The sequence below is a fragment of the Lepisma saccharinum genome, chromosome 10 (assembly GCF_977018435.1).
Source record: "Lepisma saccharinum chromosome 10, izLepSacc3.1, whole genome shotgun sequence".
NCBI classification, from domain to species: Eukaryota; Metazoa; Arthropoda; class Insecta; order Zygentoma; family Lepismatidae; genus Lepisma; species Lepisma saccharinum.
The window spans coordinates 78262925-78281960 of NC_139238.1; the positions used below are offsets into that span (position 1 = coordinate 78262925).

Consider the following 19036-nt stretch of genomic DNA (forward strand, 5'->3'; position numbering starts at 1 on the left):
TTTAAGAGGTGATGAACTGATGATGATTCGAATTGAGAATGGGCAGTAAAAACATAGTCAAAAGAAGGTGAAGTTGCAAAAAAAAAAGCTGTTAAGACCTTAAAAAAGGTTAAAAAAAAAGGACCAATAAGCCAAAAAATGCTGAAAAAGGCAAAAAAAGGACAAATAAAACCCACCTTTTTCTGGCCTACAATGACCCAAAATGAACATATATTATGTTGGAGCTCGTCTTCGGACACTAGGAAAAAAAGGGATTTTCCTCAACTTCCGAGCCCTAGTAATGATAATGCGGTTGGCAACGTTGCGCTTTCACTACTCGATTCCCCTCCTCCTCCTCTACAGTTAGCTCTGACAGGGTATAGTAGACTTATGTCGGTTAAGTTTTGTATTTCTTCATACTTTATCCACATTTACTGCTCTGTACCATAAATAACAGATTGTTGCGTGGAAACACTTTACACTCTTGTCTGGCAAATCTGTGGAGCAGGGTCGCTCATAGGGGAAGGGAAGAAAATGGATGCTCAGAGCAAAGCAGTGCACGCTGCTGCGAACAGCTGGTGTCTTTTCCCTCCATTTCCCTCACTTTTCCCCCCTCACAAGTTCGTTGGTCAAGTCATCTGGAGTCTACTCAAGCAGAGACTTGTTTACGTTCCCTTGCTCCAGAGATCCTGGGGCAGAGTGTAATTGTTCTGGACTGCCCAGCATAAGATGTAGTGCATGACATATTTAGCCAATTCTGTTGATGTAATGTTTGTGGTTTGTATATTTCAGCAAATTGGCAGCCCAGTTCCAAAGTATGGAAGTTCGCAATTCTCATTTTGCATCTTTCATTGATGTCTTCACCTCCAATACATATGTAATGGTCATCATTTCAGATCCTACAATACGTAAGTAATCATTCAATTAAAAGCATAAAGTGTGACTATTAAGGGTATGAAAATGCCCACAACTATTAGAAGAAAAAACAGTTGAGCTCTTGGGTATGGATTTCATTTTGAACTGATAATCGTATTGATTAATAGTTGTCTAAGGCATAATTTAATACCACATGCCATTGTTTTTTCACTTCAACATGCTCTTACTTTTGTATTCTAAATTGCTTACTTTACACTTACTAATTTTTAATTATTTAGTCTTTATCGGTAGGGACCTTGATTTTGTGAAAATGCAATAACACTGAAAAGTGTTCATGGAATTACATGGGTGGCAGAAGTTCGTGCTGTTGCCACGTCGGAGCACAACCCCGTGTGCCGAGGTTTAAGAGAATGAAAGATCTTGTTGTATAGTTGGTCTTTGTAATCCATGTGATACAAAGTGACAGTATTTGCTCAAAAGTTCATTGACAGTGATGGTGATTAGGGGGGGGGGGGTAGGGGCAGTTGTGCCCCACTTTTTTCTACCCCGCACTATGCTAAAACCTTATGTATAAAGGGGAAGTAAACTGTCCTTGCCCCCCCCCCTCTCCTGCCCAGTTTGGAACCCAATCGCTGGCACTGTTCATCGATGACACAAAAGTGCTCCATAGAAAGGTCAGTCTGATGATCGAATTGGGCAATGCGGCTCGGTTGATGTTGCCGCACAGTGTGTGGGAACCAGCAACTTTTGTCCCGCTCTTGCTTTGCTTTACCCATATGTATCAGCAGCGCAATTCTGCCCAGCCACCTATTTTTATGGCCATGCATTTAGTCATGATTTTCATACTTATGAAATCTCGAAGTACTCATATCTGGTATGTTATGTGATTCCTGACTATGTCCATGAAGTACATCACTTCATACCATCGTATGTATTTTATTTAGTGCACCCTAAGAATTCCTTTTTTGTTCCCCTTCCAGAAAATGTAGGATGTTGAGTTTAAAACCCGTTTCAGACCATTTCTGAAAAGGATACACCAGTGTTTTGCTGTCTGTTATTGTCAATTTAACTCGTCAGTTCCTTTATAGCCACTGTTTGAAATGCCTGATACGGGAAAATGAGGAAAATCTTTTGATACCAATCAATTTTAGTGCCAATATAATTTTGACATATAGGGTGAACAATTATCATGTAATGTAGCTGGTTAAAAAAAGGTTTAAATTCTATTATTTTATCAAGGTGATGTGGTACAGTTCTGCATAAGGTGAACATTGTTGTCATAGTGCATGCAAGTTATAATGAAGTTGTAAACAGATGTTTTATTATGCTACATAAAACATATTTAACACGTTCACTGCCAGGGTGGTTTCGCCAATTTTGCCTTCTGTGCCAAAGTAAATATTGGACTTTATTTTGTAAATTCGAAAATTTCGTTTTTTTTTTGTTTGTTTTTCATGTAAAAAAAATAGAACAGCCAAAATACTTTTGATGTTCACTTAACTCCCACGCCTTGTCAGTCATGCCTTATGTGCATCATTGTTATGTCCGTGACCGACGGTGCTCTAGGAACAACAAAGTCAAGCAACATGTTTCGGTCATTGTGACTGACGTGGCAGAGAAAAAAATCATTAATAAATGTGTTTCAACTCTCATCTATTTAAATGATGAAAACGTCCCTGTTCAACGTAAAGTTTTCACTAAACTGAGGAATGTACAGGTAGTTCTTCTTAACCACTGGTGGACGGGAGTTTTTCTGCCTGTAAAACATCTCAGGATGGGAGGTTTTCAAGCATGCACATTTCAGATGTGCTGTCCTGCACAACAAAATTCACAGAAGTTTGCATTTATTTTAATTATGTTTTGTTTTATTTATACTTACAGCTTCGGCCGCCACCCTGATCAACATTCGAAATGCAAGGAAACACTTTGAAAAGTTGGAAAGGGTCAGTCAAGCACAGAGTGCTCTTGCCAGATAAACAAACATGGAGGCTTCAAACAGGTAATTATGACTCAATGAAACAAAGTTACATATCGTAGTATGGCTGGAATCTTAAAAGTATGAACCTCATAACTAGGGTCCAGCTGATACTGATGGATCGGTATCTGAAAGTATCGGTTGGATTTTATTTACCAATACTTCTCTGGCATTTTGGTCTTTCGTGAGGTCTGCAAATTGCATGGCTTTATAATTATCGTAACAATTATCTTAGAAGCTATGCAAAATTCGAAGTTTCCACTTATTTTGCACCAATATTGTGTGAAAGCTGTATTTTGCCATTGCATAACAAGTTTCTGGTGCAAGTCTTGAATATTTTTAAGCAAAACTCTGATAAATTGATCCTTATATTTGGAATGGAGTACTCCCCCACTAATATTGATAAATAAGGATTGACCTCTATAAAATTTACCTATCCGATATAAAATTCCAATTGGTTTATTGACCTTCTTAATAAATATATGCTAACAATTGAACCAAGCTTTTGCAATGCACAAGAAGTGCTCACTAAGACATATACTTTAAAGAAAAGTACAGAATAAATATTATATGTTTCTTCCATAAAAATTATAACAAATTGGCACAATATTGCACCAAATTTTAAGCGTATTTATCGGTAAAATTATCGGTAAAATTATCGGTAAAATAACCAACATGCCTATATTGGCTGATTTGTGTATATCGGCTGATATCGATAGAGTACCGATTAATCTGTCCCATCCCCATTGATAAACATTTTGAACAACTTTTAATTGTTACAATTTGCAAGCATTGATATCTGTATTGGAGAGAGCATCAGTTTATAGTAGGGCTGAGCTGATACCTGTGTATGGAAAAGTCAGGAAATTTCGAAAATGTGTTCAAAAATTCTGAAAAATTCAGGTAAAATATTTTTTGTACGTGCCAGAATTTGGGAAATGTAAATAAATTACACTTTTGTCTAGGGATGGCCAAATCTGGATATCAGATATTCGGATTATCTGAAATGTCCAGATAGTATTCAGATTATTGCGATATGTGAAACATCCAAATGTGTCAATTTTCTGGACAGTTTTATTATTTATCCATTTCACAGGTTCTCTGTCATGTTCATATTTCTAATGTACTGATTTTCTGCAAATCCTTTGTACAGTCAGTCCATTTATATTTTTAAAATGTTTATCTTTTTTGTCTAAAGTATATCTCTGCATTACCAAGTGCAATACAAAAGCAAAGGTTTCTGCCATAATGAAGAACATAAAAGAGATACAGTGCAGAATATAACATTGATGAAGGAATTGGGAGCATAAAAGTTGAAACATTAATTTGCCTCAAACATCGCTCAGAAGCTCGCAAGTTGAACGCTCATTCACCCCATATTCCACCGGATGCAGAGCCGAGCAACAAGAATTTTCCACTCGGCTCTGCACAGTCAGCAAGGCAACGGCCCTCGCCAGCGGTGAGTGCACCTCCACTGTAAATTTCCATCTGCATCCAGGGATACCCCAGGTGCACAGTGGAGGTGCAAAGTCCACCAACCTATGACTCAAATCCAATGTGTATAAAACCGCTGGAGACAGTAAATCGATCTCTCACTTCGCTCCAATATCACCACCAAACTGATCGACGAGAAGAGGACGACAGCCTGCTGAGAGATCGCGACACTACGAGGCGGCAACAAGCGAGAAGTCCATAGCAGTCCGGATTAAGCCAACCGAAGAATCTGCAAGAATAAATCAAGTCTCCGAATTGCCTGCCGTTTCTTATCGTCATCTTCGATCTCTCCAGCGGACACCTGTCGCCGACGCCAGAAGCCGAGGGCCAAACCAACAGCAAGGGGCGAGTAGCGTTCAACAACACAGGCTCCCAACAATCCTTCATCAGCCTCCTTAAGGGTAGAGGTGGTTAGCCAAGTCAAACTTAAGACCTATTGTATTTATCTGAGCTACGTCCCGGCGTGACTCGATCCCGTACCTTACCCGACGTCACGCTACATGGTGGAGATAGCCGGCTCCACTCCGTGGATTTCCATAAATTTTTTTTTTTTTTTTACGTCACTCAAAACCCCATAATTTAAAATCCCCGCCGCACACAGCAGCAACCCTAGAAATTCTTCTTTTTCGATAATACACTTCGTATTATAAACTCCCCACTCGTAAAGTTTCTCTTCTGCTCACTATCCTTCATTTCTTGTGAATAAGTGCATAAAAATTCCCCCTCCCTAAATTCGCATGAACGAATCCCAAATTATTCTTCACGAAGAGCTAGACCGTTCTCTTGACCAGATTCTCTCCTTAGCCTCCGCTATTAATTCCCCCGCTCCTTCCCCCCGAATAACCAGATCCAAGGCTCAACATCCCGATTATCCCCAGTTTCTAGGTGGTCTAGAAACACCCAAATGAAAAAAGAAACACCCAGAACCCCAAACCAGTACACCTAAAATTAACACCCCTACCACCATCAATCCTACCCCTACCATCAATCCATCCCCGTCAAGAATGTCCGTAAATATACCCCATGGCTTATACCCCGCCCCCTTCACAGGAAAAAACCCTCAAGAAGTTGAGCAGTTTTTTGAAAAGTTCGATAGCATTGCGGGCGCTTTGTCGTGGGAGGAAAATAAAAAACACGAAATGTTGCCATTGTTCCTCGCAGACATAGCACTCACATTTTTTAACGATCTCAAGAAGCAGCCAAACTTCAACACCCTCACCTTTCCGCAAATCAAAAAAGAATTAATTTCATTATTTAAAGGCAGTCACTTAGTCAGCATGCCCATCCAAATTTTATTAGAGACAAAGCAGGAAATTAACCAGCCTATTCATGATTATGTAATTCGCAAGAAAAATCTCGTCCTTCAATTCTTCCCGCAAGCGACGAACCCTCAAATCCTTTCCTATGTTGTGTCAGGACTTCGATCTAAACACATCGCTGCGATAGGAGACAAAGAGTTCACCGACACAAGTTCTCTTATTGCACATCTGCAGAATCAAGAAAGGCAAGACATGCTGATTCAAGCTAGACGCAATGAGGAACAAAGTGAAGCGATGAAACTGATAGATTCCGCTAAGTACATGCACTCCATTTACGCAACAGCCTCCCCTCAGTTTCCCAGCTGTACGCAACCACAGGTCAGCAACACGCATCCTTTCCCCACACCTCAGCCTGCTTCGTCATTCGTGACGTATTCCCCCCCTACCCCCCTCCCGCAGATCTCTCAAGCTCCATACAACTTTCTTCCGCAGCAATCGTATCAAGCAACACTAGCTCTCCCGACCAACTCCTGGCAGGTCCAAACCACGCCCACAGCCCCTCCTTCCCTCCCCTCCAGTCAAGCTCCACACACGCAGTCCGCTAGTTCTACCAGCGCGGCCGTTTCCCAGTCTTGCAACGCAATTTTGCCGTCTGGCGGTTCAACAGCGAACCAACTAGATTCAGTCACAAACCAATTGCAAACCTTAACATTAGAAAATAAAGTTGAAGCGTTGTGTCACACTGTACAGAACCTGGCGGACCAAATACAATCAAATAACAGTAATCAATTTCAGACCCGGCCTTATGTTTACGGCCAGGGGAATGGCAATCGCAGAGGTTCTACTCGCGGCATGAGACGTAATTTCAGATCTCGAGGTGGAAATAATAATTCAGCCGGGGGGCGACAAAATTCACAGTTTTCGCAATGCCAGATCTGTTTCCGTTCAAATCACTCTACCAGGGACTGTTTTTATAATCCAAACAATGAAAACAAGGGCGATTTAAACTAAAAAACCGTGTGAATCGATGGGACGGATCCACACGCAAGACAAAATTTGACACAGTTCCTATCCTTGAAAAAAAACAATCTATTCTTCATTCAAGCTCATGTAAATAATAACCCCCTAGAAATTATGATTGACAACGCAAGCCAGATTAGTATTTGTCCTCAGCATTTAATTCCACCCAATGCAAAGAAAATTCAAATGCACAGCATTATTAAAGGCGTCACTGGTAACAGACTTCCTATCTCAGAAATTGCAATACTCCCCCTTCACATAGGAAGATATAGGTACTCTCACCCTTTTAGAGTTGTGCAATCCAAAGAATTACCTCCTCTCCTTGGCAATGACTTCTTAAAGACACAAAATTGTGACATTTCACTTAGTACTAACCTGTTAACTCTTAGACGCTTAGGCCATATTCCGAACTATAACTTTCCCACAAAATCACACACCTTCACCATCCCTGATGTAATTTTTTCTAAACTACACCCTACTAGCAACCAACACAGTTTAGTAACAATCCCATAAAATGTAACCCTAAAACCTAGAACCCGAACATATGTTCCTGTTTCCATCACTCCCCCCCTCCCCCACAATATCCTACTCACACCCTCTCAGGAAACACTCCTTACATACAATATCCTCATACCCCATGCTCTCCTTAACACTTCTTCCCCCCTGTTACTAATTCATAACCCCTCAGAGAAACCAGTCACTCTCAAATCCAACACCCAACACCCCACTTGGCCCAGCAACCCCATGTGACATTCTAGTAGACATGACAGACGCATCCAACACTGATATGACTACCACTACATACGCATGCACAGAAGACAATACAGACAACACAAGACTGAAGGAAAGTCAGCAAAAATTTGACCCATCTTGCATCAGTATTAACCCTGACTTATCAGAGGCAGACAAACAAAAAATCATACAGTTAGTATTTGATTATGCTGATGTTTTAGCCTGGAAAGGCTATAAACTCACCACAACCCCAATTTATGAGTACGACATTGACATTGGTGACAATCAACCTCCCTATATGAGACAATACCCCATCCCTTTGAATCTTAGAGAGCAAATGAAAATTGAGCTTAACAAGCTCTTACAAGATGGCATCATTCGCAGGTCAGAAGGTAGTCCATTCCGACACCCAGTTCTCTTAGTGCGCAAGCGAGACAATTCGTTCCGCGTGGTGTCTGACCTTCGGGCACTGAATAAAATTATTCAGCCCTCTTCTCTCCCAACACCTAACATTGATAACATTTTAGCAGACATGGCGGGCAAGAAATATTACACAACCCTTGACCTTAAATCGGCATTTTTTCAGGTAAAATTAACAGAAAGGTCAAAGAAAATGACCTCATTTGCCATTAGTAATTGTGGAAATTACGAGTATGAAGTATTACCAATGGGATTGAAGACAAGTAGTCAGGTCATGAACAATGTAATGTCTATGGCTCTATCTGGCATAGATAGTTCCGAGATATCTGCATATACGGATGACATAATTTGCTACACAAACTCAGTTGACGCAATGCTACAAGTTTTACATAAAGTCTTTGCTAAATTACGTGCAGCCAATTTGAAACTAGGGCCAAATAAATGTAAATTTTGCTTTGAGGAAATTCCAGTCTTAGGCCATCTTGTGTCGCAAAAGGGATTTAAAATTTCTGATCACATCCTGCGTGCAATCAAAGAATTCCCTCCACCTAAATCTAAGAAGAATTTGAAATCCTTCCTAGGCATATGCAATTTCATCAGACGCTATGTACAAGGGTTTGCGGAACCCGCAGAATGTTTGTTCAAATTACTCAAAAAGAAAGTAAACTTTCATTGGCATGAAGAGCATCAGAAAAGCTTTGAGGCATTAAAAGACAAAATTATTTCCGCACCCATTCTTAGACCTTATGACCCAAAGCAAACTTCATGCGTATACATCGACGCGTCATACCAGGGTATGGGCGGTTGTCTTATGCAGAAGGATACTGATGGAATACTACATCCGATAGCCTTCTGCAGCAGACACCTTACAGACACTGAGAAAAAAGCAGACGTCTTTTCTCTTGAAATTGCAGCTGCCTTTTATGTCCTAAAATCATTCAAATTCTTCTTAATCAACACACCCTTTATAGTTTTCACAGATAACCATGCATTGTCTTACCTTAGAACAACAAAACAGTTGTCCGGGGTCCTTGCTCGAAGATCACTCTTCTTCCAAGAGTTCGACTTCCAAATCCACCATATCCCATCATCACAGAATGGTATTGCTGATGCATTATCGAGGAATCCTGTAGACCCAGCCCCTTCCTTGCCCAACGACACAGCACAAGACACTTCCCTTGACACAGACGAGGAGGACATACTAAATCAAGTCTTCATGTTACAATCTGATGACTTTGACATAGGTACGGCACAAAGAGAGGACCCATACTTACAAGCATTAATCAAAATTCATGAAAACCACCCAGATGCTGATCACAAATTAGAGAAAACAGCCTACTCATTTGTTCTTGACAATGGAATCCTTTATAGGAACACTAAATTTTCACCAGGCTATAGAAGACAGTTATGTATTCCCCAAAAACTAAGAAAAGAAGTGTTTCAATTAGTTCACAGTAACAAAATGATGGCCGCACATCAAGGTGCTGCTAAAACATACTCCCATCTCTCTTTACGCTACTATTGGCCTAATCTAAAGAAATATGTGTACGCTGCAGTACGCAAATGCACTGAATGTCAAGTAGCAAAAAGAGCTCACGGAGCCGTACAACATACACTGCAAACGAGCCCACCCGCTAGTCATCCCTTTAGCCAAATACATATTGACGTGTGTGGACCACTGACTTCAACCTCTGACACAGGACACAAATATTTTCTATCCGTTGTTGACAATTGTACCAGATTTGCCATAACTACAACCCTCCCCAACCATGATGCCAACTCAATAGCTAACGCTCTTGTCTCGCATGTTTTTCTCATTTTTGGTCTTCCCGAGACGATTATGCTTGACAGGAGCTCCCCGAACTGTAGCAAATTAATACAGGAATTATCCAAAATTACTGGTGTCACATTAAAATTTATTGATACTGCTGCCCACTTCAGAAATGGCGTAGTCGAATCATCTTTTCACTACTTGAAATCCATCATGAAAACCTATGTGGTACAAAAACAAGGTAAATGGCATGAACTTTTGGCTAGCGCGACCCATGCCCACAATATAAGTACACATCTTGGTATGAACAACTCCCCCTATTTTTTGCTATTTGGACAACACCCTCGATTAATTGCAGATGCTGTTCTCCCTACTAATCCCAACACCACTATCCACTCTAATGAACAGAGAATAGAATAACTCCAAGCCGCTCGAGAACTAGCACACAAACATTTAGCAAAGCGATTTGAGCAGCAAAAACAATGTGCCGACAAAAAGACACAACAAACAACCTACTCCCCTGGACAACTAGTGTATATTTTGGACACTACCCCTCATCCCCACGTACCCAAGGCATTTTCCTCCTCCTACAAATTTCAAGGGAAAATAATTTCACAAAACGACGCCAATTCCTATTTGGTGGAATACACCGATGGTCGTGGCAAACTGAAAACCGATGCTATCACGATTCACCGTTTGAAAACAAGGCACCTTGACTCGGACGAGTCTGTCACTTAAATATTCAATTTTTCCATTTTTCACCGTTGCACAGTCCATTCACACCTTATAAATATTCTTTTCGCACCCACATGTCAATATAATACTTGTATTTTCGCAATTTTTTTTTTCTTCGCAATGCGATTTTTTCACCAAGCCGCACACAAGAACGAGCACATGTAAAAACGGAAGTTCCGACATTTTGATTCACATAGTACCCTCTTCTTCCTGTTCCCTCCTCCTCAAATACTGTACACATAAAAGAGTCGGGAATTAACTTTAAAAGCAAGTTCGAAGACTAAAATAAACTTTTAATATTCCACAAAGTAATAATAATAAAGAAGTAGAAAGTAAAAAACGGCCAATCAGGAACGTAGTCTCTCAACTGACTACTGGTTGAGTACGTGAATTTTCCACTCGCTAGAGACAACGCGATTTTTTTCTGTCTGCAGCAAGCAGATTGTAAAAAAAAAAAAAACCTCGCACAAGTATCTGCGCATGCGCGACCTACCCGTAGACGAATCTCGCACAGCTGACGATGTAGCAATCCCTTCGGCTCGAGCAAATACATCGCGGAGTGCAAAACATAAACAAATGGTAATAAAATACAAACAAATAAAAAATGCAGAAGTTTATATTATAAACTATTCAGTCTCGAGAATCGCTTGCATTACAGCTCGTTATTCCTTCTCTTTTCTAATTTATCATTAAGGCTCTTTAACCTTTTTATTTGAGTAGCTAACTCGCAAACCATTTTTTTTTCATCACAAATCTCATGCTTAACACATGCTATTTTTTTTTATGCAAACTCAGTTTTAAAATTGTATCCTTGTCCCTTTCAGGGTTCACTAACGACAATGGCAGTAATGTTACTACTTTCCTTTTCTTTCCCTCATTTTTTCGGTCACCACGGCGACTGAACATGTAAAAATCATCTCGGGAATTTATCTGAAAGAACTACCAGGCACCATCCCTTATCATTATACCATCCCCATCTACTATAATGTAAAATTAGAAATGCCTAAACCCCAGCACTCCCCATCAACACTACATAATGCCATGTGCAACAAAGGTGAAGAAGATTCCAACCAATGTAAACTTGCGGTCCAACTCCAAAATTTTCATTCACACCTTTTTTCACACCTTTCCCTCTTCACACAACCCACTCCCACCACTTCCGTAGTTAGACAAAAGCGTGCACTCCTTGGCTTTATAAGTAGCATTGCTAACTATTGCTGTGATTTTGCCACTACTAAGCAACTAGAACCCTTATTCCAAAATGCTCATGAAGTAAAACAAACGATATCTAACATTAAATTACAACTGCAAGCTAATCATATTTTCTATCAAAATTTAACTGGTGAAATTCACTCTTTCCAACATCAGATTGAGAATGTTTTTACTGAATATGCTAACCACTCTGATAGTTTGGCTAGAAATCAGGAAGCATTGATTAATAAACTCAAAAATTTAACAATCAAAGATGCGCATCAAGCACAGGCATATCTCATCGAATTTATGACCCTAACCTTACAGCTTAGCCAAATGTTCACCCTTTTTGAATATGAGAACACCATTAACAATTGTAAACATCATTTTCTCTCTGAACATGTTGTATCTAAAACAACACTGCACCGAGACTTGAAAAAGATTCAAAAAAATATTCTTCCTACTGGATTTGATATAGCGATTCCTCTCACACTTATTGACATGTATTATCAGATACCACTGTCCCAATGCAGAATTTCTGCTGATGCTATCAATATTGAGTTGAAAGTGCCTATCACTTCCACTCAGAAGAAATACAAACTTTATTTAGCAATCCCTGTACCCTTTTCGTATCAAAATTTAACGTGCGTAGTGTCGCATAATCCATCGTATATCGCCATCGATGATACTCATAATGTTGTCACCATTAGTGGTACAGACCTTGAAAATTGTCAGGTCCATACACAGAAATTGTGCCTTCTGCCTTCTCACACAGGAAGACACGATGGGCTCAATTTCTGTTTTTCCAAATTGATTCAAGCAACAACCGTGGCTGATACGATGAATGGGTGTACCTTCACATGTCACGAATCCCACCTCACTGATGTGGTCAAATTAGATTTAAATGTTTATGCAATAATTAATCCTCCTCCTACCATCACCTTTTTTTACGCTAATGGCTCCACTTTACATTATAATCTTACCACTTTTCACGAACCCGGTGCAGTATTGTTACACGTGGCTTGCCGTACAGATGTACTTATCACCCCCGATATCAAAATTCATGCTATCTTTCCTTGTGGTTTCGATCATTCAACAATCCACCGAACAATTCATATCCTTCCTGCTGCCTGGACCAACAATCCCAATTTTCTACTCGACACCCATTACAAAATTTCCCCCCTTGTGAATGCAACGGCTCTTTATCATAAACAATGGACATTTCATATCCCTCACCTTAACCTCTCCCAATATAAAGTTCTTGACATCCCTCCTATAACTCCACTTTACAGACATGCGATTTTCCTATCATTATAATTTTTGTCTGGCTCACATGTCTCACTCTAGGTGTCATATACCAATTTAAACTTCTCCACATTCCCCTTTTCTTATGTTTTACTTCTAAGGCTCGTGCACTTACCCCTCATGACCTTGTAAAATCTCCTGCACATACAACCACCTATCTCTTCTTAATTTTCATAGCTCTGCTGCTTCTCTCTATTTGCATTACCTACATGTACTTACGTCTAAAACGTCACACTTCTTGCTGTTCATGTTGTCACCGGCGAACCCCATCTCCTCCTAAGACATGTTCCGTTCCTATTATTAGTCCTCCTATTTCCTTAGCTACTATATCTCAACGTCCCGCACATTCCCCACCACCCCCTCCCCCTCTTTGTCAACTTACAACTCCCACTCGCTTAGCTCCTCCTCTTCCCACACGTATCACCTTCAATGATGGCTACTGTCTACCCACCCCTGTCATTTCACTTATGTCACCTTCGACTCCAACCTTTACTCTTCCGCACTTAGGCGAACACCTTTTATTATAACTTCCCCTTCCCTACGCTTGTCGGCTCCCCCTTGCACAACGTCACCATCTGGCGTTCTCAAGCATCTCTTCGGCAGTTCCGCATACAGCCAGACACCCAGCAGTCGGTCAGCGAGGAATCATCATGGCGCAGCAGTCATCCTGGAGCAGCTGTACAAGCAGCCAGCCAGCCAGCAGCCATCTATTCCAGACATCATGCCGCCAGCCAGCCAGGAGACCTCCTATTGCCTCACACACCATGCAGCCAGCCAACCAGCTTACATCTTATTGCAGACATCATGCAGTCTTCATACGGCTCATCATGCCGACTTCATGCTGCCAGCCAGACACCATGCAGCCAGCCAGCCAGGAGCCTTCCCATTGCAGCAGACATCATACAGCCAGCCAGCCAGGAGCCTTCCTTTTGCAGCCAGCAGACCACAGGCAGCCTGCAGCTCAGCATACCACCAGCGGTCAGCATTCCAGCTGAACATGCAGCCAGACCCGTGCAGTACCAGCTATAACGACAGTTCCAACTTTTTTTTTTTTCCACATTATTTTATACATGGTTTTAATTTTTCTTTACTCAATGTACCTTCAATTTTTATTTCACAATATACTCTCCATAACCATCTCTACTCTGCTTCGTAACCACTCAAAGTGGATACATCTTGGCCAGGGGAATGATGAAGGAATTGGGAGCATAAAAGTCGAAACATTAATTTGCCTCAAACATCGCTCAGAAGCTCGCAAGTTGAACGCTCATTCACCCCACATTCCACCGGATGCAGAGCCGAGCAACAAGAATTTTCCACTCGGCTCTGCACAGTCAGCAAGGCAACGGCCCTCGCCAGCGGTGAGTGCACCTCCACTGTAAATTTCCATCTGCATCCAGGGATACCCCAGGTACACAGTGGAGGTGCAAAGTCCACCAACCTATGACTCAAATCCAATGTGTATAAAACCGCTGGAGACAGTAAATCGATCTCTCACTTCGCTCCAATATCACCACCAAACTGATCGACGAGAAGAGGACGACGGCCTGCTGAGAGATCGCGACACTACGAGGCGGCAACAAGCGAGAAGTCCATAGCAGTCCGGATTAAGCCAACCGAAGAATCTGCAAGAATAAAACAAGTCTCCGAATTGCCTGCCGTCTCTTATCGTCATCTTCGATCTCTCCAGAGAACACCTGTCACCGTCGCCGATGCCAGAAGCCGAGGGCCAAACCAACAGCAAGGGGTGAGTAGCGTTCAACAACACAGGCTCCCAACAATCCTTCATCAGCCTCCTTAAGGGTAGAGGTGGTTAGCCAAGTCAAACTTAAGACCTATTGTATTTATCTGAGCTACGTCCCGGCGTGACTCGATCCCGTACCTTACCCAACGTCACGCTACATGGTGGAGATAGCCGGCTCCACTCCGTGGATTTCCATAAAATTTTAATTTTTTTTTACGTCACTCAAAACCCCATAATTTTAAATCCCCGCCGCACACAGCAGCAACCCTAGAAATTCTTCTTTTTCGATAATACACTTCGTATTATAAACTCCCCACTCGTAAAGTTTCTCTTCCGCTCACTATCCTTCATTTCTTGTGAATAAGTGCATAAAAATTCCCCCTCCCTAAATTCGCATGAACGAATCCCAAATTATTCTTCACGAAGAGCTAGACCGTTCTCTTGACCAGATTCTCTCCTTAGCCTCCCCTATTAATTCCCCCTCTCCTTCCCCCCGAATAACCAGATCCAAGGCTCAACATCCCGATTATCCCCAGTTTCTAGGTGGTCTAGAAACACCAAAACGAAAATACAGTGCAGAATATAACATATTCAGTTTGATGTCTCAACCCTTTATTTGGTAATTATTCCTTAATTTCAGACACCATTCTTACCAGAATAAATTACTCAACTTGAAAAAGTGAATAACGATCTGTAAATACAGATTATCTGAATATTTGGATACAGTATCAGGAATAAACGTATTAGTCTGATATCCGGATATCCATACTACTCAGATATTAGAATTATCTTAATATCCAGATATTCTGATTGCTGGATTATCCATTGCATCCAAAATGGATATCATATAATTTAAAATCCAGACATCCATTATCTTTATTTTGTTACCATCCGTACTTTTGTCTTGAACAAACTTCTTGAATAAGGGTATTGTGTATTTGTTTTGAGCAAGTTGAATAAACCTTATTCTTTTGAATAGCAAATGCAGTTTAGTGCTTAAAATTTAGTGATTTTAATTTGGTTATTTTATTTTGGTTGCTAAAGCAACACAAAATGGTCTGGAAATATATTTTAAAATTACCTGGAAAGCTCAAGGACAATTTTTTCAAAATGGATGTGGGCACGGGAAAGCAAAATTTCGAAATTTTAACATGTACTACAACCACACCTGTACATATTACTGACAAACATGTGTTTGTTGTTGGCAGGTTCCAGAATTCTTCACCTTACAGGAAGGAAGCACAAGTTATCTTGGTTCCTCTCCATATCATATCCGAACATGACAATGCTGCAACTATTCTGTAAACAAAAGGAAAGATTTGACTCATGCGTGTGTATATATATCTTGAAGATTGTGTATATGTACATATATAAACACATCAGGGTATGCATTTTTTATTATTACTATTATAAGAAGTCACTGTTGAAGTAGATATATATATTTTGTAACGTACATTTGTCTCTAATGTTGGTTTGCTGTATGTAATTTGAGAGTTGTTTACATTCATTATTAGTACTCTTTATGCAGTATCAGGTTTACTAATTTGTAATGATGAGCAGATTGTCATATTTGTTCTGCGAAGAGGCGGAGATTGGAAGAATATGAATACATTGGAACTTCAATTTTATGTTTACAGATTCTATGTTTTCCCATATTATACATTCAATTTTCATGGTGTCAATAGTGCAAAATGTTATAAAATTCTCCTACATTTTACATTTTCCTGCATTTTAAGTTTTTCTTTTTTAACTCTATCCCCCTGTAAAATGTAACATTCAGGTTCCACTATGTATAATAATTGTTTCTGATTACACACAAAGAATAATTAATATTTTATTTTCTATCTTGAGTATACAATAGCAAATTAATTACCTAATGTATTGACTTGTGCAACAAGCATAATATATACATGCATATTTTGGAAATATGTTCATTTGACAGTGCCAATACTGTATAAATAGAGAACCACTTTAAGAGTGTCACATATAAATATAATTCAAATGTTAAATTTTCTTTTCTTAGATATTACTTATTTCAGAGACACGACAGTCCTCAAAATTCCAGTTGTTTATAAAATAATATATTGTTTGGTGTGTATTGAATATATGCCATGTACAGTTTTGTTGCAAAATACACCAGATTTTGACAGGTATCCTTTTGTATTTTTGCGTGGTTTTTATTTATGTGTTGCTTGAAAGCATTTTTTGTTTAGTCAACATTTTTGGTCAGATTAATTTTCAAACAGCATCTTTAGACAGATGCCAAATTTCCATATGCATAAATGAGTTGTGTATGGAGGTTTTTAATTCCCACCTGATTCAGATTTTCTAAATAAAATTACACTACTAAAATAAGAAATTGTATGTCCTTTCCTCGTGAAATATCAAGGCACACTAGTGGTAAATATGTCTGGAATATGGTTCTAATCACATCATGTACACTGTGGTTAAGATCTAGAATGTGTGGGAGCCTTACAACCACACCCTCTATATGCTTTCGTGGTACACTGCAATGCACATGGGGATTGTTTTTTTGTAATTACTGGTTTAAAATTTGGTATAAATTTTGACACAAGATACTGTCTTGCACCTTTTGTTGAATAGAATATTTTTTCACCATTTAATACCACAAACGGTTCATTCCTTGTTGCAATTCGTGATGTTTCACAAACTTCTCATTCCCATTGTTTCCGAGGATGTGAACAATAAGTTTGTGGATCATGTGTACGTAATTTTTTGTTACTACCCATTTTATGAGGGGTATTCTGAAAATGGGTGGTGTTTGGTCTGCAAGGTGCATGCTGTGGATGTGCAAGAGTAGGCAGAAGTGAGAAAATAGTGTTTCGGAGAGGTCCTGACCCGTAGAGTATAAAGGGGGCACGTATTGTATCTACCAATATCAGTTGGCAACCCTGTAGGAATGCAGCTGCGCATGCACAGAAATCTTCCATGATTTGGCAGATGCAAGTCTCGCAATCAGTCTGCCATGAAACGTTAGCCGGTTCAGACACAAATTGTGGCAGTGGAGACGTTCTTCCGAAGGGACATTCAAGACACGCAGCAGGCACTGGAATGACGGTCCAGCGAGCGTCACTCTCAACCTGTGCCAGAGCATCATAACATGATATGATAGGTCAGACAAAGACAAAGGCAGCATGCAGAAACAGAAGTCTCCAGGTAGGAGGAGTCCTGATGCTTCTCCTTCACCCGTGAGGGAGATGAAGGATGTTCCCCATACGTTGCTCTCATTCGACGGTGAATGTCTCTCGTACTAGCGCCTTCCGCCACCAGGAAACCATGACTGCTCGCCTATATTCCTCACTGGCCTTCATGATATGATAAATGGCGAGTCCCTGCACATCTGCATTCACACAGATCACACTCGCACTGCTTCACACAAGCCTGCTATGTGACTGCCATCTACCGGGCAACAATGGAATTCCCTTCCAGTTGCAGGAGTTTCGTGGAGCCACAGCATCTACATGCGGAGATATACGAGATGGCCTGTTTGCACTGACTTACCCTTATATTTCACACATAATTTTATTTCAATCACTGATTTATGTTAATTATTGTAACAATGTTGAAGAAACATGAAAATTTCAAACTGAAGCAGTGTTTTTTTCAGGGGACGTCACTATTATGAGGGAAAATATACCTCCTTTGCCCTTGCTTTAGTGTCATTTCACAGTATGTCATTCCCAACATCACTTCCTACAATATGCTTGGTTGGCAATCAAAATAACACTGGTCAACATGGGTTTGGATGTCTCACAGATTTTGTCTGAATAATTTCAGCATGCTGATTCCAAAAATGAAATCAATTTTTACCCATTATGCCTAGTTTTTTTTTTCTTTTCAGAAAACAGCAACATATTGACTGCTTTAATTTCACAAAATGTGTAGGTCCATCATTTCCCCAATAGATGGCTCTGTGTGGATGGTGGTAAAAGATTGATTTTTCTTCAACACAAATCCTCCAATTTTGAACTACAAATGCATACAGAATTCGCCTTGTATGTATTTAATCCACCTCCATGACACTTTGGCATGAAAATTGTATAGGCTTAGATTACGTAGTTTTATATTCGAAATCCCTCATGCGTATTACCTTCACAAAATGTCTAACACTCAATTTATAATATGGTGGGTGGATTGAACTTCGTGACGTGGAGAAAAATCCTGATGTAATGGGAAAAAAATTAGTCATGTGCGTTATCAGCATTCAAAATAGTTCCAGAGTAACCTATTGGTTTGGAAACAACCGAAATTCGCCTTGCATAAATTTATTTTGTTGCATTCTGTAAAAGGTGTAATGGAATGGCAAATATGAGAATTTTGATTGTGAAATTGTGAAAAATCCTGATGTGATGGCAAAAGATGGATGCCATTTGCATGATCAACTCAAAGTACTTCCAGAATCTCCTATTGATTTGAAAACTTCCGAAATATTATCTCAAAATGTCGACCAGTGTAACCTTCTTCCTTCAGCATTAAGGCCCTTGTACAAGGGTCGTTCAAGGTTGACCGGGACT

At 40.1% G+C, this 19036-nt stretch overlaps 1 protein-coding gene across 1 annotated transcript in view; it reads left to right on the plus strand.

Moving 5' to 3' along the window:
• Positions 1–16654, plus strand: part of RagA-B (Ras-related GTP binding A/B) — a 37036-nt gene extending 20382 nt beyond the window's left edge. The window contains exons 7-9 of the mRNA XM_083129962.1: positions 772–887; positions 2737–2854; positions 15710–16654. Of these exons, the coding sequence (XP_082986088.1) occupies positions 772–887; positions 2737–2831 (211 nt within the window). The 3' untranslated portion in view covers positions 2832–2854; positions 15710–16654. The remainder of the gene's footprint in view (positions 1–771; positions 888–2736; positions 2855–15709) is intronic.
• Positions 16655–19036: the final 2382 nt, after the last annotated feature.